The 22,064-nt window shown below is 51.7% G+C and overlaps 1 protein-coding gene across 1 annotated transcript in view; it reads left to right on the forward strand.

Annotated features, from left to right (window-relative positions):
• Window positions 1-22,064, forward strand: part of DIS3L2 (DIS3 like 3'-5' exoribonuclease 2) — a 289,396-nt gene that overhangs the window by 197,891 nt on the left and 69,441 nt on the right. The window contains exons 12-13 of the mRNA XM_051999603.1: window positions 17,034-17,146; window positions 21,025-21,132. Coding sequence (XP_051855563.1) covers window positions 17,034-17,146; window positions 21,025-21,132 — 221 coding nt within the window. The remainder of the gene's footprint in view (window positions 1-17,033; window positions 17,147-21,024; window positions 21,133-22,064) is intronic.

Consider the following 22,064-nt stretch of genomic DNA (forward strand, 5'->3'; position numbering starts at 1 on the left):
GCGCCGTCTCAGGCCTCATAGTCAGAGGCCCCTCACACACCTTTGGGCTCAGCTCTCCCGCCGGGCCTAGGGCTCTCTCTGTGATGACTTCACTCGGACAAGGTCTCGGTGTGACAAGGGTCCTTGATTTCTTCAGGGACTTTGGCTGGGACTGGCTTCTTAGTCTTGGTGAGGTTCAGGGGGCTTATTGGGTCCCTGCTCTTCAGCCCGCAGCCCCTTCTTGGCCAGTGTCACTGAATAGAAGAGTATGTGGTGGAGAGGAAGATGGAGGGAGGCTGGAAAGACAGTGGGTGGCTAGATTAGGAAGAGCTTCTTTGCCAAGAAAACCCCAAGTGGGCTCCCGGAGAGGCAACGGGGCAGCCACGGGCCCAGCAGTGCATGCCTGGGTGACGTGATGATCCCTAAGGGGACTCCGGGACCCCAGGGGGTGGGCTTGGGAATGGAGGGGACAGAAAAGGGGGAGCAGCTGCTCAGAGGGCGGCCAAGCTCCTCGAGGAGGGCGTGTCTTGCATGGGGATTTTTATTGGTGTTTTGGGGGGTTTGCCACCTTTTCTGAAGATATTCCTTCATTCTTCCCTCTCAGTCAGCTCTCCCTTGTAACCCAGAGTACAAGCGAGATAGGAAAAGCGTTGAGCACGATAGTCAGTGTGCCAGTAGGGCCGACAGACATGGTCCTTCCACTTGGCATTTGTGCTTTGCCCACTGAGGGCACCGGGCAAGGTGCGGACTATGTCATTGTCTTCTGTTGGAATCTTTACAAACTGCGCCACAGACATGGGGAAGATAGGGAGCCGGCCTGTGACTGACTCTCAAATGATTTTGCCTAAGGAGGCCTCATCCTCCTAATCTGTGACTCATCGGGAGTTTGCCATCCATTAAGACCACCAAACTCCCCCCTACTTTTTTAAACAAATTTGTCTCGCTGGGCCTGAAGGTTCATATTGGGTTTGTGAAATTTGTTTTTTAGCTCCTACATGTGGGTTTTTTGTGGCTGCCTATTAGATTTTTATTTTTTTAAGATTCTGCCCAGCGATTTCTCTAACAAAGAGACTTAACTGAGTTTCATTGGAGAAATGATGGACAGAAATAGCTACACCCAAAGAAGGAATACTGGGAAATGAATGTGAACTATTTGCATTTTTGATTTTCTTCCTGAGTTATTTTTACCTTCTGAATCTAATTCTCCCTGTGCAGCGGGAGAACTGTTCGGTTCTGCAAATATGTATTGTATCTAGGATATACTGCAACATATTTAACATATATAGGACTGCTTGCCATCTTGGGGGGGGGGAGGAGGGAGGGAGGGGAAAAAACGAAACATAAGTGATTGCAAGGGATAATGTCGTGTAAAAATTATCCTGGCATGGATTCTGTCAATACAAAGTTATTACTAAATAAAATAAAATTAAAAAAAAAAAAAAGAAAAAGAAAATATCAAGTACAGAGAAAGTACTGAGCTACATTTGTGAGATAAATGTCACTCTAATAATCTATTAAAGAAAAACCAGAATAGATTTAAAAAGTCTATTCCTCAGATTAAAAAAAAATATGGAGCTGGATGTCAACACTATTGAAATAGTATTGAAAATATCAATACATAAATCTAGGACATGTGCCATCGATAGTTAATGAGTTCAGTCCTGGATTGAATAAGAGAAAGAATGGAGTAGATTTATTTGGGGAAACTGTGTTATGTTTTTGGAGACTCTAAACTGTTTTCTGGTGTGTATTTATATACAGAATTTTTAAATATATATTATTTTGATTATGTCAAAAAAAAAAAAACAAAAAAACAAAAAAAGATTCTGCCCAGCATTTTCAGGGTCAAAATCTTTAAATCCTTATTCTCTCAGTCACTGTGTGAGCTTCTCCTGACTTTGGGCAAATTGGGTGGGCAAGTCCTAATAGTTATGTGTATACAGCAGTTACTAGGTGCCATACACTGTGCTAAGCCCTTTGTAATTAGTATCTTATTTGATCCATACTGCAACCCAGTGAGATGGGTGCTATTATTCCCATTTTATAGACGAGGAAACTGAAGCAGACAGAAGTTAGTGGATTTACTCCCCGTCACACGATTGTTAAGTGTCAGAAGTCAAGTTCGAACGCAGGGTGCCTGGTCCCAGACCTGGCGCTCTCTCCAGCCACCCCGCAGCCCCTCTTAGATCGGTCTGAGCCACAGATAAAAATGTTAAAAAGCCCGGGCCTCCGCAGGCCTTGCAGCCCTGCTAGCTTGGCCTGGGCCATTCAGTCGGGGTCCTGTCCGGTGCTTGTCTGAGCGGTAGCCCCAGCCTCGCCAAGCACTCCGCGAGAATGGAGATTGCACGTTGCCAGGGGCTCTGCTCAAGGTGGCTTAGCATCTTCCCGCAGTGCTCCTGCTTATCAGTGTGTTCCCCTCTCTGTAAAGGAAATGAGACGAGTCTGGCAGAGCCGCTCTTTGTTTGTTTGCCCCTTTGTTTCATTGATGCTTCATGTGGACGGCGCGGTCCTTTCCGGAGACTCAGACCCTCCTCCCTCTCCGCCTTGGGAACTGACTCCATTTTTTGTTTAAACAAAAGGCAGACAAATACAGGCTGCGGCGGCCGCCTCTCTGGGAGCAGAGCTTGTCACTGCTGGGCCAGGCTCCTTCACGCCGGCGTCGTCCTGGTGGGTTTCGCCACCGCCACCTCTGCCAACCGCTTCTTTGCGTCGTTCTGAAGGATCTTTCTCTCAATTCCTCACACTTGTTGTTTCTGATGCGGAGTCTGCGGGCAAAGATTGCTCCTCGTTACGCAGATTGTTGCCCGGACAATTTGTGCCCAGAACCCACAGACTGGATTGGATGAACCCCTAAGTCCTTTCTGACAATGGCGTGTCCTAATTATATTAGTCACTCCAGACTGATGTTGGATGTGATCCAAGGGTCAGTAGGACTATTTCAGAGGGGTTTTAAATGGAAACATGCTGTTGTTTCATCAACATTTGCTATGTTGAAAAAAGATGGTTTTTTTAAAGCCTATTTTTAAAAATAATAGCTTTTTATTTTCAAAATAGATGCAAAGATAGTTTTCAACATTCATTCTTGCAAATTTGGATTCATTGTCTTCAATTCTTTCCCTCCCATCCCCCCACTTCCTTCCTTAGCAAATAATCCAATATATGTTAAACGTGCAATTTTTCTATACATATTTCCACATTTATTGTGCTGCAAAGAAAATAAGATTAAAAAGTAGAAAAAATGAAATATAAAAAGTGCAAGAAAACAACAAAAAGGTGAAAATGCTTTGTCCCTCAGTTCCCACAATCCTCTCTCTGGGTGCAGATGGCTCTCTCTATCACAGTAACTGGCCTGAATCACTTCGCTCTTTTCAAGAGCCCCGTCCGTCAGAATTGATCATCATATAATCTTGTTGTTATGATGAGGTCTAGATTTAAATGAAATTAGGGTTTAATTGAGGTCTAGTGGCAGGTTTGGGGTCCAGGGAGTCAAACAGAGCTCCCCTGCAGTCCCCCTGAATTCAGCGCAAGGATATGGCGGTAAAAGAGTTCTAGTAGCAGCAAGTTCCCAATAAAGGCATTTATTGGCCCCAGAGCTAGATTGATAAAAGAGGTTTATTGTTGGGTTTGGAAGTAAGGAGATAGGGGAAGATAGAGATAAGGAGGGCCCTGGACAGAGGGTCCAGTGGACAGAGGGTCCTCACATGCCTAATATGTTTGGAATCTCTGCAAAGAGGGGGTCCCAGCATGTCCCTTTTATAATGGGAGATTTAGTTAGAGGGGCTTTTGGGTGTAGCCCCAAAGTTGGTTCAGATGCGGGTGGGGCTGGGACAGGTCCAGATCTTCTATTGGAATTCAAAGGGACCAGCATTTGTGAGTCAAAGGATAATTACATTAACTAGGAGGGGGTAGGAATCAAAGATAGGAATCTTTCCCACATCATTTCCTGTGTACAATGTTCTTTTGGTTCCTGTAAGTCTCTCCAGGCATTTCTGAAACCATCCTGCTCATCATTTCTTGTAAAACAATAATATTCCATAACATTCATGTACCGTAACTTACTCAGCCTTTCCCCAAGTGATGGGCATCTCAACTTCCAGTTTCTTGCCACTGCCAAAAGGGCTGCTACAAGCATGCTGTATAGGAGTCCTTTTCCTTTTTTATGATCTCTTTGGGATATGGGCCCAGGAGACACTGCTGGGTCAAAGGGTATGCACAGTTTTCCAGCCCTTTGGGCGTATTAGAATTGTTTTTTCCTATGCCAGTGTGACAAATAATGGCTTCGTTGTAATGAAGCTCTTTATTCCCCAGCCTAAGTTTTGAGGCACCTTAACTGGAATATGTTTGTGAAGAAGAAAAACAGGTTTTGGCCATTATCAGAATTACAGAATTAGCAGAGTTTAGAGGGGCCGTGCCAGAAAAGAATCTGCTTCGCCCCTTAGCCATGAGGGCACTCCCCAGGAAAGTGCATTCTCCCTGGAGATCACTCTGGTTATTAAGGGTTTTCCCGCCGTGAAGCTGAGAAGTTGCCTCTTTTGCCATTTTCTGCTCTCTCTTCCCAGTTCTGCCCTCTGCTCAGGAGGGCCTTTCATAAGACAACTTGCCAGGTTAGATACAGTACAGTAATGGCTACCTATTCTTGCTGGTTATTTCCTCCCATTATTCAGAAGGTCCCAGGCCAAGCCCCATTTGCTATCTTTTGGGCCCTGATTGACTCAGATTGAATGTCAATAGTGGTCACTTCTGTTTTGGTCAAAAACCCTGAGGAGCTTCCCCTCTCAGATTCATTCATTCTCCATTTATTTGTTTAGATTTTTTTTGGACTAGGTGAAAGGGGAGAGTCTCTACCTCCATTGCTCTTTAGCTGAATCACTGAATGGGTGTTGCCCCAGTCAGACTGAGACCCCTTGGAGGGCTGAGTTTAAAAGACCAGTGTGTGGCCACTGCATCCCGGGCCATTTCTGGTCATCCTGATCTCCATCTGGCCATGGGACCCAGAGGGCTCTGCAGAGGAAAGGGAGTCACCCAGGCGTGCACTGCTGGGTCCGTGGATGCCCCATCGCTTCTCTGGGAGCCCACTTGAGGTTTTCTTGGCAGAGAAGCTCTTCATAATCTAGCCACCCATTATCTTTCCAGCCTTCCTCCATCTTCCTCTCCACCATATACTCTTGACACTGGCCAAGAAGGGGCTGCAGGCTGAAGAGCCAACAAGCCTCCTGAACCTCACCAAGATTAAGAAGCCAGTCCCAGCCAAAACACTTTGTTTTAATCCTAATGATGCCCATTATACCATTCACTGAAGGTCACCATCATACCAGTCACTGAAGGTGGTAAATCATGGGTATTCACACTTTCCCTATGCAATCTCCCAGTAAGGGGCTCACTTGTGATTCACACTCATGGAAGGTAACTTTCATAAATGCCTGTTTGTAACACCAGAGATAAATTTTTGGGATAAATGGAGGCCTCCACCTTGGAGGAGGGGTGGAGGCAGCTTGGCCCGGGGGCTGTAAAGGCCTTGTCTGGACAACCCTCCTGGAGGTGAGGGAATGTAAGCAGAGGAAATAAGCAAAAATGTCTGGTAAAGCAGTTGTTCTGCTAAGACAACCTTGAAGACTCCAGGAAAGACCTGACAGTCCTGAGTGAAGTACAAGCAGGCCAATTGGCAGAATCAACAAAAGCAGCAAGCCTGGGGACAGCTGGGCTTGCGAGGAGGCCTCGGCCTCAGAAACTTTCAGTTCGTGGGCAGTACTGGGAGGTCTGATGATGGAGTGACAGAGAAAATTGAAGGGGTCTTCCACTGTGGAGAGATGCCAGAAACAGCTGTGCTGCCCCGAAGGGTCCAGAGTTCGGCCGCCACTGTGGGGAAGAAGCTAGCACACACCTGGTGAATGCAGCAGTTGAGGAACTGGGACCCTGCTGGCGGTGGGCTTCTTTAGGTGAGCAGAGCCCCTGGTTTTAATTCCAGAGAAGAGAGGCAAGAAAGCAACTTGAAACCAAAAACTTAAGGAAGAAAATAATTTCCTGAAAACTAGAATTGGGCAAAAGAAAAAGCTAATGATGTTTTAAGACACAAAGGAAATAATAAAACAAAACCAAAAAAATGGAGGAAAAAATAGAAGAGAGAACAGAATGTGAAACATCTCATCAGAGAAACTACTGATCTGGAGAGCAAAACAAGGAGAAATATTCTAAGAATAGTTGGATTGCTTGAAAATTGTGAATAAAAGGTAATCTTGATATATTATTATGAAAAAATAATCAAGGAAAATTGTCCTGAAGTTATAGAACAAGAAGGCAAAAAGAAATAAAGGGGGAGAAAATCCATTTTTCACCATCTGAAAGCGATCCCAGGAGGAAAACTTATAGGGATATCAAAGCTAAGTTTCAAAGCCCCCAAGTTAAGGAGAAATTATTTGAAACAAGAAAAATGCAATATAAATATCCTGGAGATAGAATAAGGATTACATGGCTACTATGTTGAAGGACCATAGTTCTTGAAGTACTGTATTTCATAGAGCAAAAGAACTGGGGTTATGACCAAGGGTAACTTACCAGCAAAATTAAGTATAATTGATATTTAATGAACAGAAAGACTTTCAGGTATTTGTGTCAAAAACAGCAGAACTTAAGGGAAAATTCAACATATAACATCCTGGAGAAATATAAAGTAAAGTTAGGGACCAATTATAAGGGACTCAAGGTCAAATAATTTACTTCTTATATATGAAAATATCTGTTCTTTTATTTGGGTAATTTGAAAGAAAGACTTGGGCTGAACTGAATATGATGGGAACATTCTAAAAACTACTGCGCAGGGAGAGATAAAAGGAGCAATTATCTCGTACGAATGAGGCAAAAAAGGGAAAATTGGTTTTGTAAAAAGAAGCTGGTGGAGGAAAAGGCAGGTGGTATTGAAACTTTCCTCTCATTGGGAATGGATTAAAGAGGCAACAACGTATACATATAGAAGGGCATAACCTTATAAGTTAAAAAAGAAATAAGAGGGCAAGGGGATAGGGCCGGGACGGGGCAGGGAGGATAAAGGAGGAATTCTTGGAGAGGTGGATAGATTAAAGAAGAGGAGGACAAGATAGTAGGTAGTAGGTAGAAGTAAAGCAGAGGAGTGAGACGAGAAAGAAATGGGGTGAGAAGAATAGAGAGAAAAATATACAAGTAATTATAGCTTAGAATATGAATGGGGGGAACTTATCCATATATAAACAAAAACATAAAACATTTTATGCAAATAAAGTTAGATCTAATAATTGAATATTAATTCATTGTTCATAGGTAGGTAAAGTCAAAATAATTTTTAAATGACAATTTTGCCTCACTAATCTGTCGATATACTATATATTAAATTATTAAAATCTTATTTTACTAAATAAGTTAGAAAAAATGGTAGCAAAGTACAATTAGAAGAACAAAAGATCAGGCTCAAAGAAACCAGGGGGAAAAATGTAAAGGAAGCAGATTGAGTAGTATCAGACCTTAAACCATATGATAAGATGAGAGCATCATTAAAAGTATAAGAAGAATAATTTTGATTACTTTAAATTAAAATTTGTATAAATAAAATGTATGTAGCCAAGAATAGAGAGAATACAGAAAGATGGGAATATGATTGGTTTCCAGTATTACTGGAGAATGACCTGGTTAATGGCAAGAATTGGACATATGAAAGAAGATGCTCCCCACCGCTGGAGAAATAGGTGACAAGTAGAAACAAGCCATAGTATGGTCTTGTGAATGAGTGTGTGTGTGTATAAATGAGTATGTATGTATATAAATATCATTGTATATGTAATACTTATGATATCCATGCATAATTTGAGGGAGGAGGAAAAAAAATACAGTAAAAAGTGCTCAGCAGAAAACAAGAGAGAACATATAAGGAGGCAAAGAAAAGTTGGGATAGTTGTAAAAACGATGAATCGTATTTATGATATAGATTTTCTTGAAACAAATTTATTGCTTTATAGCGAATCCTGTGCATGTGACAGTGTTTTATTTTCTTATTTTATATTTAAGTTTAAAATTTTATAATTAAAAAAAAATCTGCCTCTACCTCCCATCTTCCACTCCCAATTGGGAACAAAAGCAAAGAAAAACCTCTATTACACAATATATCATCAAACAAAGCGAATGTTTGGGATAACTCCTGATATTGAGCCTAAATTGGCTCCTCTGCCATTTAAATTTCTCCTGGATCTCTGGAGTTAAATGAAATTAAATCTACTTGCTGCTCCATGCGATGGTCCAGCTCATGCTTCAAGATTGCTCTCGGGTCACCTCTTATGGGAAGGAGCTCTAAATAAAAACATCCATGAAGAATATTTCCCCGCCAGCGTCAGCTGCATCGTCAGCGATGTGATGTTAAGCTCGGAATGTGGGTGAAATTTGCGCTGCTTCGTTTTCTGACTGCTCAAACATTTCCTAGAATAATTTTGATTCCTTCTGTAATTGGCTAAAGCAACAAAAAGGAAATTAGACCTTCCTGAGCTTTAGAAGACCGGGACGCGATGCTGGTTTAACCGTTACTATAAATGTGAGTTAGCATTGGGTTTTGAGTCAGAGGACCAGGGTTTGAGGTCTGGATGTTTAGTGCTCCTTGTCTGTTGGACCCATCCCTAAGGGCGTCATCTGTCCAAAGTGCCTGGTCCTTTTTGGCTGATGGGAGCCCCGTTCCCCTTTGCGCCTTCGGTTTCCTTTTCTGCAGCCTCAAGTCCTAGATCGTGTAAAGCCCTCACCCACTTTTCCTGCGTTTTTGCCTCCTACCCGTGTGCACCCTCCTCCTGCCAGCGACACTGGCCTCCTGGCTCCCGGCTCCCGACGTGTTCTCTGGCCATCCTTCATGTGCGGAAGGCCCTTTCTCCTCAACACGACCTCCCTGAGGTCCCAGAGAAAACCTCACTTTGCACAGGCCGCCCTCCCTGACTTTCTCCTCTGCTGATCATTTCCTGTTTCTCTTTTGTTCTCACATGTTTGCGTGTGGCATCTTCTCCCAGATGGCAAGCTTCTTGGGGGCAGTGACCCCTCCTGCCTTTTTCTCCAGGCGGTCTGCCTTTCTGACATCTCAGCCTGGCTGACCGGTAGACATCCTCGGCTCGAGATGCCCCAAACCCCCAGCCCCGCCACGTCTGTGGCAGAGGACGCCATCCCCCCGGGCTCCAGACTTTAGGAACCTTCCTGGACCCCTCACTGGCTCTCAGATTCTCCTGATCAGTCAGGCTAAGCCCCGTTGCGGCCCCTTGGCCACATCTCTCTAATATGTCTCTTCTCCCCTGCTTCCTAGTCCAGGTCCTTCCCTTGTACCTGGCCTGTGCCAGTGGCCTCTGGGGGGGGGGGGGTCTGTCTACCTCTCCCCTTGTTGGTTCATTCTCCATTTAGCTCTAGAGGGATAAGCCTGATCTTGTCTCTCTTTCTCTCCCTCCAGCCCTCATTCTCCCAAGAAACTCCAGTGGCTCCCATTGCTGTTTTGTACTCAAAGCCCTCCATAACTCATCCCCTTCCGTCTTTCCAGGCTTCTTACACTCACCTCCCCAAGTCTTTGATCTAGTGACACTGGACACCGGCTGTTCTACCAGCAGGACCCCCCATCTCATCATTCTCTCTGGCTGCCACCCGTGCCATCCTCGCCCTCCTGGCTTCCCTTAAGTTCCACCTAAACTCCATCTTCCACAGGAGCCCTTAGTTCTGGCGCCTTAATTCTCGCATCTTTTTTCCCTCCTTGTCTCCTTGTTAGATTGTAAGCTCCTTGAGGACAGGGAGTGACTTTTCTCTCTTTTTGTATTCTGAGTACCATGGTGGCAGATGGGAGGAGCTTCCTGAATGTTTATTGAGTGATTAGCTCTAAGAGTCCAGAAGGTGACCCCCTCCCCCAGTGAGGGAGCTTGAAAATCCAAGTTCTTACCCAAGTTGCTAGGTGGCAAGTGGAAGTCACTTTTTGTGGCTAGTAAGAGAAATAAGCTCTGTGTCCTTGCTAGCTTTGTGCCCATGCTAGCTCTGTGCCTGTTAGCTCTGTGCCCACTCTAGCTCTGTGACCAGCTCTATGCCCATGCTAGCTCTGTGCCCAGCTCTGTGCCTGTTAGCTCTGTGCCCACTCTAGCTCTGTGCCCAGCTCTGTGCCCATGTTAGCTCTGTGCCCAGCTCTGTGCCTGTTAGCTCTATGCCCATTCTAGCTCTGTGCCCAGCTCTGTGCTCTTGCTAGCTCTGTGTCCAGCTCTGTGCCTGTTAGCTCTGTGCCCAATTCTGTGCCTGTGTTAGCTCTGTGCCCATTATCTCTGTGCCCATGTTAACTCCCTGCCTGTGCTAACTCCTCAGTTTTGTGCCTGTGTTAGCTCTGTGCCCATGTTAGCTTTGTGCCTGTGCTAGCTCTGTGCCCAGCTCTGTGCCTGTGCTAGTTCTGTGCCTGTTAGCTCTGTGCCTGTTAGCTCTGTGCCCAGTTCTGTGCCCATGTTAGCTCTGTGCCCATGCTAACTCCGTGCCCACACTCGGTTCTTGAATGACTTGAAGTGCGTCCAACTTTCTGTTCCTGCTTGACCATTTTAAGTTTGTGAAATGGCCTCAAACCACCACCACGTCACTTGTAAGGGGAGCTCTGCCATCGCAGTGGGTCCACGATGGACTCCTGCATGCCATTACATAACCAGATACCGCACGGAGCTGGCCCGGCCTGGAGTTGGAGTTGTCCCTCTTACCTAGCAACCCCGTCCATGTTTCCATTCAAGTCGGAGAGAATCTGCTGACTCGAGCTAAAACTTGGAGTTTATTGTGTAGCCACAAGGTGATCCGAGCCCAATTGTTTTTCAGCTACAGATTGTGTCTCCAGAATTTCATGTGACCAATATCTGGTTCCAGTGCCGGCTTCCCAGGCTCCCTTCGCTGCCACAAATCAGCGCTCCCTCCGCTGGCGGAGCTCCGGGCTTCCAGCAGAGACATTCCCTCTCTCACCTGGGCCCGCGGACATCTCGAAGTTTCACTTTTGGACAGTTTCCCCCTTTCTGGCTCCGTGGGACTTCCTGGCTCCTGGAGCAGCATCCCTCAGGGCCCCGTGCCCCGGTCAGGGCGTGAGTGTGCATGGATCTGCCCTCATCTGAGCAAGCACCGGTGATTCCACCAGCATGGAGGGTTCTGGGGGATATCGGGGAGCTGGAAATGAAAGAACTGTTGGCTCTGCTCTCGGGGAGCCGACGTCAGTCTGGTGGAAGAGTTCTCCTCACTCAGCTTGGCTCGTGCACATGGGGCCGGCCTCCGAGGCTGGACGTCCCTGCGTTTGCTCCCTGCATCCCACGCTTCCTGCACACGGGGCCGGCCTCCGAGGCTGGACGTCCCTGCGTTTGCTCCCTGCGTCCCACGCTTCCTGCACACGGGGCCGGCCTCCGAGGCTGGATGTCCCTGCATTTGTTTTCTCCCTCCCACACTTTGCTATGGCCCTGAGCACTTCACCTCTCTCCTGAGCCTGCCTCAACTGATGCTTATGAGGGTCCAGTGAGAGTAGCAGTGGGTTCTGCTGCAAAGCTTTTTGTGCCGTTCATATTTCAGTTGTGACTGTAACGTCCCGGTCTGTGAAGGACTCTGCCTCTATGATCTGGTCCTCATGACAGCCCTGCAGGAGGCAGGTACTGGGGGGAAGTACCTGGAGTAGAAACTGAGGCTCAGAGAGGTCGTTTGTCCTGTGGCGTCACTTCTGGAAGTAGGAGCCGCCCAATCTGCTTGTGTCTCTCCCTCTTTTTTAATCATTTCAGAAAATTAGCCTGGACTGTCCATTTGTTATCCTTTACTCTCATGACCCCCTTCCCCCCTCCCCACCCTATTATACATTGTCCTGATTATGTCCTTTATCAAGAGCCCGCGTTTCGTTTTTGCTTTGTGTTCCGAGCATGATGCTTCCTTGAACACCACGGATGCTAGGAAATGCTCTTTCAATGGGATCAGCTTGGTAGGTCGCGTCTTACAAGCCATTGTGGGTGAGGTGCCAAAGAGCCTGCCGTCTCCGTCCTGGCCCTTGCAGTCACCCACGGCTCACGTCCCAAGACTCTGTGCTGGCTCCTTTTCTATTTTCAGAGATCTCCCTTTGCTCCCATGAGGGCAACTCCCAGGTCTGTGTATCTCGTGCTCATCTTTGCTTCCTGCAGGACTCTTCCACCTCAGCCTGTCAGAAAAGGAATTTTCTTTTCCTTCAGACTCCCCCCTCTGCCTATCATTTCATCAGAGGACGTGGAGTCACAGAGGGATGTCCTGCTCGGCGCAGCTCTCAGCCGTTGTCCAGACTGAGCCGGCTCCCTTCCCATTTCAGTACTCCACAAAGCTTCCAAACCGATACCACCAAAACAGAGAGCCGAGCAGTTCTTCTCATCCCTCCCCATCTCTAGAAGCTTCAAGACCTCCCAGGTGCTTCTAGGATAAGACACAAACTCACGGCGTTGAACCCCGTTCCTAGTCTCTCCAGCCAGCCCCACCACCTTGTTCACTCCTGCAGAGCACGTTCTGTCTGCTCCATCCCTTTGCTCGGCCGTGTGCCCTCAGCGTGAGATGTTTCTCCTTCTCTCCTCCTTCTGCCTTTCCTTCCCTTTAACTTCTCAGGCTATTAGTGCTCTGCTCCCCAGCATGCACGTGGGAAATTACCTTCACCTGGGCCTGTCCTGTGTCTTCCTTAGGGAAGATAAGCTCCTCCAGGGCAGGGATTGTTTCATTGCTGCCTTTGTATTTCCAAGGTCTGGCACAGGGCCGGCCCCTAAATTTGTGCTATAAATTGGCCTCCCAGGGAATACAGGGAGATTGTTTACAAGTTCCTGGCAGGGGCTCTGCTCCAGAACCTGAGGTGCCAAGCGGAGCTGCCACTGCATTCGGTTATACAGAGTTCCTCTTAGAGGAGGAGTTGGCGTTCTAAGCGGGCCACAGGAGAGCAGACAGGTCGCCCTGAGAGGGGGGCAGTTCATCCTGAGCAGAATGTCCCCAGGGCCTTTACGGTGTGTGCTTCTGGGCTCCTGTTGGGTTGGGAGTTCAGAGAAAACAGGTCAGCACAGGGTGGAGGAGCAGTCTGGCAAAGCTTCAATTCAGCCAGCTTTAAGTACCTACAACACGAAACAAGGCCCCAGGAATAAAATCGCCAGAAAGTACCCTCAGAGAGACTGCAGTCTGTGAAACTCGGGCTGAACTACAGAGGATGGAGTGAAGAGTTCGTAGAAAGCAGAGAAGGGCATCTCAGGTCTGGGCAATGCCATCACCCAGAGATGTGAACATGGGCGGGGGGAGAACAGGGGTTCAGTGCTGGGGAGCAGGAGGGGTTTGACTCTGGAGAACCTTGCAGCTCGGCAGGATGCGTAGGATTACTTGTTCTTCTGGTCTCATTCCCCTCCTAGATGCTAAGGTTTCTGGGAAAGGAAGGCCACAGTGCTTCCTCTGGGCCTTCCTCTACCCCAAGAAAGCGGTCCTTCATAAAAAGAATAATAAGGGAAAAGAAAAAGTTAAGTAAAACTAACCAACACACACAAAAAAGATGACCTTATCTGCAGTATTCCATACTCCTGCCAAGAAGGGAAGAAAGTGCTGCCTTTTATCTCTTTTTTTGGAGCCAAATTTGGTTCTTCCAGCTTCATAGTGTTCAGTTTTAGTTATTTTCAAGTCCCCTCAGTTTGTAGAAAATGAATTTTGCTGTACAGAAAGCAAGCTAATGCTGTCAAAGTGTGTTGAATGAATAACATAATGAATTTACTTTTGAAAAGTTGAAGCAGAAGAGTTTGGAATTGATTGAAAAGGTAATCTGGGGCTTCATTGTGGATTTTCTGAGCAGGGGAGTGGTCTGGCCGTGGTAAACAAAACAGATGAGAGGGATGGGAAGCGGATTTCAGGAAAGCAGCTCTGGCAGGCACGAGGCAGCAAGAGATGATGGGTAAAGACCAGGATTAAGGGGAGTGGAGGGGACTCTTTGAGACCTATGGGCATCCAGACTTTGTGGGAGTAAGAAAAGCCTTCACTTGTCAAGTGTAATTAAAGAAAAAATGATAAAAAAGGTTTATTTTTAATTTTTTTGACTTTCATGCATTTTTTAAAAAAAATTTTTCCCTCTTTTTTGTTCTAACTTTTTTTTAAAGCTTTTTTTCCCCCAACATTGATCCTTGCATAGCCTTGTGTTCCAAATCCCCCCCCCCTTTTCCCCACCCCTTCCCCTAGATGGCAATAAAATAGGTTTATTTTAAAATATATATACTTTTTCCCATGGAAAACAGGGAATTCTATTATTTTCTTAACATTTAAATTTACATTATAAAATCAAAATAGAAAAAAGTAATTCATCAGTACTATTTTGTGTTTACAATATAAAGACTTACAAAGTTAAGAACTAATTACAGAAAATATAAAATTATGGCTGTTGTAAATGGAAGAAAATCGGAGAAAAAGAGAATTTTAAAACCAGATATTTATATGAAACAACTATTTTTGAAGAACTGAGGGGCTTTCTTCTAAATCGCTGGAGGAGGATAGTCTCCTATGATTTAGGACCACACTGGTGCGTCCTGCCCTCTCAGTACTGGGTGAGTGGGTAGGGCAGAGCCTCCGCGACGTGTCAGCGAAAGGGGACGCAGCAGCTCCAAAAGCAGACGCCCTAGGCCGCGCCACGAACGCGTCATCCCGGGTTCCGACTGCGAGAAGCCGTTGTCCCCTTGTTGGGCGCCATGTGTGTGGCTTTGGCTGCTGAGACCCTCTAGGGGGAGCTGAGCGCGGGGGGAATGAGGGTTCCTAAGGGCCTGCCCCGTGAAGAAAAGGGACAGGGGAGAGCTGGGACCGTTGGAAGGAATCCCCCGACTGCTGGATCAAAGGAAGGCCGGTGTGGTGCAAGCTCAGCATCTGTCTCAGCCGAAGCTGCACAGGCTCCCTGGGCAGTGGCGGACCCGGGATGTCCACGATGAGGGGGAGGACGTGAAGAAGGCCTGCAATGCGTGCTGGAGGGGCCGGTCAGAGGGACCCCGGGTCAGAGAGGTCCTGAGGCGCCTGGGAAGCGTGTGGGTCCGAGGCATCCTCCCTGGCCGGGTGTCCCCCGTCCTGCTGGTTCGCAGCCACGGTGGGCGCTGTGCGAGGGCGCTGCCTGACGTAGCCCTGGCCCTGGCAATACTCAGCCCCCCTTGCCCCCGCCGCGACCAGGGGCCTCGTCCCTCACCCGCCGGCTGACCTTACAGATGTGAGGAAGTTTTCTGCTGTGGAAACACCAGAGAACTCTTGTTCTGACACTCGGCAGAGCCCCCCCCCCACGCTAACCCCTCGGCGTCACTACCACTGAGAGCTGCCAGTTCACATTATGTAAATATACGGAATAAAATATTGACTTAGGGCTTCCATAAAAGTGTGTGTGGGGGGGAGTGCTGACCACTGGGTAAGGGCCTCTCCTGGGAATCCTAAGTGAAATCTAAGGCTCTTCCCCGTGTTTTCCTTGGCCCTCTGCGTGTTTTCCCTCCTGTAATGAGATCTTTGTCAGTTTGTCAATTTTGACTAAGGACCGAAAGTTCATGTGCAGTCAGTGAAGTGCACGGTGACTCTTCGGCTGGGGGGATATGACGTAATGACCCCTTTCCTTTCCCTCAGTCAATATTGATCTCTTAGACCAATAAATTAAAAGAGCGACTTCAAAGGAAGCCGTCGTATTTTATCTTCTCAGGACTGGCTTTAGACACTTGGAATATCCAGTGGGAGCCGAGCTCCCCCCGACCGGCTCCTTTGGATGCTTTGTGGGCCCAGAGACACCACGAGCCCCCGGTGCCCGCCGAGCTCCAGGCCCGGGTGAACGGTGGCAGCCCCCCTCCCCCCCCAGGCAGAAATTCCCCAGGACAGAACGTCCGGGTCTCTGCGGAGCCTTTGTAGCCTCGGACTGGAGGGAAACGAAGGCCTCTGTAGGAGCGGGGCTTCGGGATAGAGGGGCAAAGTCCTCATGGGGACCCTGGGGCTTTGGAGCCACTTTCTTAGAAGCTGTTCCTCGTATTTACGAGTCGGTGTGAGCGTGGTGGGCAAAAGGGCCGGAGAGGAGGCGAGAGCCCCCAGCTCATCCTCAAGGGCATGGGGTGAGCCTGGATGGAGGCGGGAGAAGGGGCCCGGGCCCCTGCCTTGGGGGTCTCAGCTCTTGGGGAGGGGCTGTACTCTGCACAGGGGGTGCACAAGGGTTCCCCAGCCTCCCCCTTAGACTCCACGGAATCGCAGAGGAATGTGGTCAGTGCCAGTGGGCTGAGAGCCCGCCTGCGAAGCCGCTGACCAGAAACGTTGCCCTCTGGGGAAGGGGAAGGAGAGGGGCGACCTCTCCCCAACAGGAAGGAGTCCCCCCTAATAAGCCGCCCTTCTGAGGTTTGCAGCCCGTGTCTTGAGCGTCTCTCCCCGGGGGACAGGCTTCCGGCCAGACTCACTTAGGAGGTTCTGGGCTTGAGGTCGGTGAGAGTCCAGAGCTGTGGGAGTGGGCGTCGCTCAGCCCCCGGCCAGCCCTTGTTACGTCCCTGCTGAGGGCTGGGAACCCTGGATCCCATTCTGGAGAATAGCACTGAGAGGGAGCTTCAGGACAAGGGGGGAGCTCGAGAGAAGCCCCTAGAACCTGACGGGAGAGGAGCAGCCCTGAAAGGAAGGGAGCACTCCCCCCGGAAGAGGGAAGCTCCAGCCTCGACCGAGCCAGGATTTCTAGGCCGTGGCCACTTCCTGGGGTCTGAGAGTCTCAATCATTGGGGACTACTCGTGTGCTCTGGACTAAATGGGAGGAAAGCAAAGCACCCGAAGCCTTGGAAAAGACAAACAGCTGTCTTAGGAGTGGGCCGCTGGCCTCTGCTGGACCCCCCAGCCCTGGCCCTCGGGCCTTTTCCTGCCCAGAGATGACCTCGGGCAGGGACCCTCGGGCAGGACCTCTGGGGGCCCCCCAGTCCTGTCCCTTCCTGTCAGAGATGGCCTCGGGCAGGACCTCTGGGGGCCCCCCAGTCCTGTCCCTTCCTGTCAGAGATGGCCTAGTGCAGGGACCCCCGGGCAGAGTCTGTGGGGAGCTGCGGCCTTGCCCCCACCCTTCTAACAGTCTTGTCCCTTTGCAGGGAACTTTGAGGTGGGAGTTCACATCGCTGACGTCAGTTACTTTGTCCCAGAAGGATCGGCTCTGGACGCAGTGGCCGGCGAGAGAGCCACGAGTGTCTACCTGGTGCAGAAGGTAAGAGGCGGCCGTGGGGCGCTTTCTGGGGGGTTTCCTCCTTCTCTTCGCCCTCCCCTCGATGCCGCCCTGGGAGCGGCTGAGGTTTTAGTCCTGGCCGACTCTTCGGGGCCTCCTCCGGGGTTTCCTTGGCAGAGCCTCCAGGGCGGCCACTTCCTTCTCAGCTCGTTTTACAGGTGAGGAAACTGGGGTCAGCAGGATGAGTGCCCAGGGTCACCCAGGAGTCGCTGTCTGTGGCCACCCTTGACCTTGGTTTTCTCCTGGCTGGCTGGCTCTCCTCTGGCCCTTGTCCAAAAGGGAACCTCCCTGGGGCTGTCCAGGGAAAAGCGATGGGGTTTCCCAAGCGTTTGGGACCCCTGTGGCGGCTGCGGGGAGAGCCGCAGGGAGAACCAAAGTCCAGCTGGTCGTTTGGCCAGAGGAGAAACTGAGGCCTGGAGGTTGTGCCCGTCAGAGGGAGCCGAGCTGAGGGAGGTCCTCCGGCTGCCCGTGGCCTGGTCTCCGTGTTGCCGTGGCCTCCTGCAGCCGCCCCACGAAGGGCCCGCAGAGGCCGCTGCCTCCCCTGCTGCGTGTGGGCCGGCGACTGACACAGGTTGGAATCCTGGCCGCTTTCTTTTTCCTCTCTGTAAGATGGGGGGTGCCCGCGGACGTCCCTTCTGCTCTAACTTTCGGCGGCTCATTGTCCGTCTCTGTGCCCTGGCCCACTAGAACCAAGCGTCCGCCCAGCCCCGCGCAGAACTCTCAACTTCTGGGACTCCGGCCACAGTCGGAGAAACTTGGGGCCAGCCTCTGGCTCCCCTTTGTTCCCTTTGTGGTGCTGCGGGCGAGACGCCCTAACAGCTCCGGGGTCCCCAGGCCGGTGTTGCAGGCCCAGCCTCCAAGTGAGGTTTGGCAAAAGGGGCTGATTTACACCGAGCAGTTCTCAGTGGGCCCCGGTTAGGAAGTCGCGGTGAGTTGGGGTGCAGAGGTCAGTTTTCTTTAGCTTTCTGTGGCTGGGGGTAAGGAGCCGTCTCTGATGGACTGAGGGAGTAGTCTCCGGGTCAGTAATGGCTGGTGATTATTCCCAAGGATCTCCGGGGGGATTATTTTAGGAGGTTCCCAAGACCAGGCGAAGAGTGTTTGAGGGGAGGGAGTTTGTGAGCCAGAACCAGGAAATTGAGTTTTCTGACCCAGGCCCCCACAAAGATCAGGGATCAGAGTCCGAGTACTTCAGTAGTATGTGATTTCTCCTCCAGAAGTGGGGAGTGGGACCCCTGAAGCCCCTCCAGAAGCCCAGAGCTCCTCAGGCTGCACGTGGTGGGCCTGGCCTGGGGTCTGGAGCCCACTCTGGGCAGTGGGAACATGGGTGTTGGGGTCACTTTGCTCCATTGCTTTGACCTTTCTTCCTCCTGCTTCTCTTTCTTGGAGGACTGTGTCCAGGAGCTTTTCTGCTGGTTTTTGTGGGTTTTTTTAACTGGGCCCCAGCTTTAGGACGGGGCAGGCAGCTCCCCCCGTCAGGAAGAGCCCACCCGCTCTCCCCATGGGCTCTGCTCCTCAGCCAGAGCCTGGCGGGCCCGGGACCCGCTGATGGCTGCGAGCGGGTCTCCTGCTGCAGCCTCCCTGCCACGGCTTCTCCCTCGCCATCTGGGCCCCGATTCGGTCTCCCTCAGGCGCAGGAAGGAGCCGCTGACCTCCCGGGGACAGAGGCAATGGCGGCGACAATGTAAACTCCATGCCTCAGCACGGGGGAAATTACCGCAGCCATTAGGACATTTTTCCAGTGAATATGATCTTGGATCTGAAATCCTTCTTGCTGACATTTAAATGAAGTCCCTTTGTGAAGATTTTGCTCCTGGGGAGAAATGTGTATTCCTTCTGGTTAAAAGGATAGGCTGGGTGGGAGCAGAGGAGGGGAATTAAAACAAGATGGACGGGGAAGCTCCTCGAAAACTGGCTCCCTCGGGCGGGAGCGGGGGGGGGGTGGCTTGGAAAGCCAGGTGGGATGGCCGCCCCCCCTCCCCCCGAACTCTGCGACCTTCCGAGGAAGGCAATGGAACGTTGCTCTGGAATCGGAGGGAGGGACCCCGCGATCGCAGATGTTTTTCTAAGTCAGTTTTTAAAATGAGCGTATTCAGTTTAAAAAGCAAGAGCGAGCCGAAGCAGCCGAAACCTGACCATGGACTCTGTCTTTTGGCCGGGCCCCGCTGTTGTTTTAGGTGTGAAACAGCTCCAGGGAGAGGTCGCCCTAAATGGCCAGTGTTTCATTGGTCTTGCTTTATGATGGAGACCAAGGTCGGGACTGGAAGCTGGTCTGAAGGCGGGTCCAGGGCCCTGAGGTGGTCGCTGCTGTCGGCGGCCGGGCCGGGGCTGCTGGGGACCAGTCGCTCAGACTCTGAATCCAGGGAAGTGTTGCTATGAAAACGAAAACTCTTAGAACAGAATGGTTGGCTCGGAAGAGAATTGACCATTTCCTCTCAGTGTCATTCAATATGTGAGTGGTAACTACCTCATCCCAGCCTGTTGTTCCCCCCGGAGTCTCCACCCCTGGGAAAGCGGGAGCCCCCGGCCGGGTGAAAGCCTGCTCTCTGCTGGGTGAGCTCGGGGAAGGCCGGACCGGCCCGGTAGTAATGCAGTGGTGGAGGATCGTTCCAGAGTCTGGGGGCAGCCCCCGAGCACTCCGGCCCGATCCCCCCTTTCTTCCTGCACCTCCCACTGCCCCCCCTGGTCCCGGGGCCTCCCTGGTTGGCCACCCCGACCTTGTGACGGCCCAGGCCGGGGCCTCCCGGCTGCAGAGAAGGGCGAGGGCCAGAGCGGCTCCATCGGCCTGGCAGGGACGGGTGGGGGGCGAAGGCAAAAACAGCGCAGGGAGGCGCTCCCCGGTCCTGGGGCTCAGCCTTGGAGGTGCCCCTGCAGCAGGGGTCGGCTCTCCTCATTTGCACCCCCAGGCTTTGCCTCTCCAGGCTGCGTGGTCCCTCACATAGGAATGGAGGCGTGATTTATGGGGGCTGAGCCCTGGTCCGAGGGCGGCCCTTGTGCCGGGAAGTGGCTTATCTGGCCGCCGGCATCGTCCCCCGCTCCCTGCGCCCCCCGGGACGTCTGGGGCCATGTGAGCCCGCGGGGGGCGTCCCAGGGGCCCTCTGGGCTTGGAACCCCGCTCTGGCCGCAGGTTTATTCGTCCCTTTTGTGGCTTAGTCAGAGAGAGTCAAGGACAAGCAGAAGCCGTGACCGCATCGGGCTGTGAGTCCTCACTTAGCTGCACTGGGGTGGCCGTGGGACGTGGAGCCTCTTGGGCCCCGTTGTGGGCGGCGGGTGCCGGGGGACGCCCAGCTCCGGGCCGGGGGCTCTCGCCTCCTGGTGCCGGGCCTGGGCCCGCGAGGGGTGTTCGGTGACCAGCGGAGATTTGCACGGAGCTCTCGAGCCCTTGAGTGGGAGGCTCAGGTCCTTCTCCTGGGGAGCGCCTCCCCTTGGGCTGCACGTGAAGCCTGAGGCCTTGCTCCCCTCTTCAGTCCCCTCTGGAAAGTGACCCCGCCCCCGGGGCCTGCCGCGACCCCTGCTGGGCTCCGGGACCCTTGGGGCAGGTCCCTCCCATCCCCCCACTGCCTCTCCCTGGGGAGTGGGACCACCTTAAGGGCAGGGCCCCAGCGAAGGGTTTGCCCCTTCACATCTGGCACGCGGTCAGGCGTGGGACGTCCCCTTTTCTGCCCCCGACTTCTTCAGAAAGCGCATCCTGGGCCCGGGCTGGAGAGAGCCGACCCTGGGAGGCCGGAGCCTCGGGGCCACGTCCCGGTCCCCTCCCTCCGCCCCGGGACGTGCCCCCCCCTTCATGCCGAAGGTCGCCCTTCAGCCCTGGCTCTCCGCCCTCCCTCGGGCCGGACGTGACCCGTGTTCTTCTGTCTGCACAGGTCATCCCCATGCTCCCCAGGCTGCTCTGTGAGGAGCTGTGCAGCCTCAACCCCATGACGGACAAGCTCACCTTCTCGGTCATCTGGAGGCTGAGTCCTGAGGGCAAGGTAAGCCGTGGGGCCCGACCCCCCCCAGACACTTCCTATTTGTGACCTTTGAACTTTTGATGACATTCTGCAGAAAGCGCCTCCTGGGAGGAAGGGACCCCTCTGGGTCCCAGGGACAGCGCAGGGGGGGCTTTTGTTCCCGTTGGGGGGGGGGCAGGAACCAGCACAGACGTGGCAGCCGCGCAGACAGACCGCCCCCCGCTGCCCGGGGCCCACAGGCGGTCGTGTCAGGGGCCACTGGGCGCCAGGCAGGGCCTTAGCCAGCGGGGGCAGGGGTGGTCAGGGAGGTGTGGGGGGAAGTAACCGAGAGACGGGAGCTCACAGGGAGGGGGAGGGGGACGCGCCCGTGGGAATGCGATGTCCTGAGGCTGGTGCAGGGGATTGTGGGGAAGAAGGAGAGGAGCGCTCCCGGATGGACAGGCTGGGCGTGAGGGCCGAGGGCCAGGATGGCGGCTCTCATGGGCCAGCCGCCAAAGGCCGCATCAGCGGGCGGAGGAGGCGCGGCCCCCAACAACAGTCACGTCAGTGATCGTGGCACGTCCCAGGGGGAGGGGGACAGAGCCAGTGCTGGTGTGACTCGGTCAGACTTGCTGAGTGTCGTCTTGGGAAGTGGGTGCTAGTAACACACCCATTTTACAGATGAGGAAACAGAGGCAAACTGAAGCCAGGGCAGGTTTGGGGCTCAGCTGCTCCTGCCTGCAGGCCCAGCACTCTGCCCTGTGGCGCCCTCTAGTGGCCTGCACTGCAAAGCTTCCAGAGGGTGCCTGGAGCAGTAGGGAGGGCGGCACCGGCCGGAAACGCTCAGTGCAGGTTGAGAGGCTCACGCCGGGAATCAGGGAGCGGGCGCAGCAAGCTTGTGGGTCAGTGGCTCCGGCTGTTTGCCCCTTTGGGCCCCTTGAAGGTTTTCTTGGTAAAAATCCTGGAGGACTTGG

This window comes from Antechinus flavipes, chromosome 4, assembly GCF_016432865.1.
Source record: "Antechinus flavipes isolate AdamAnt ecotype Samford, QLD, Australia chromosome 4, AdamAnt_v2, whole genome shotgun sequence".
Classification (NCBI taxonomy): domain Eukaryota; kingdom Metazoa; phylum Chordata; class Mammalia; order Dasyuromorphia; family Dasyuridae; genus Antechinus; species Antechinus flavipes.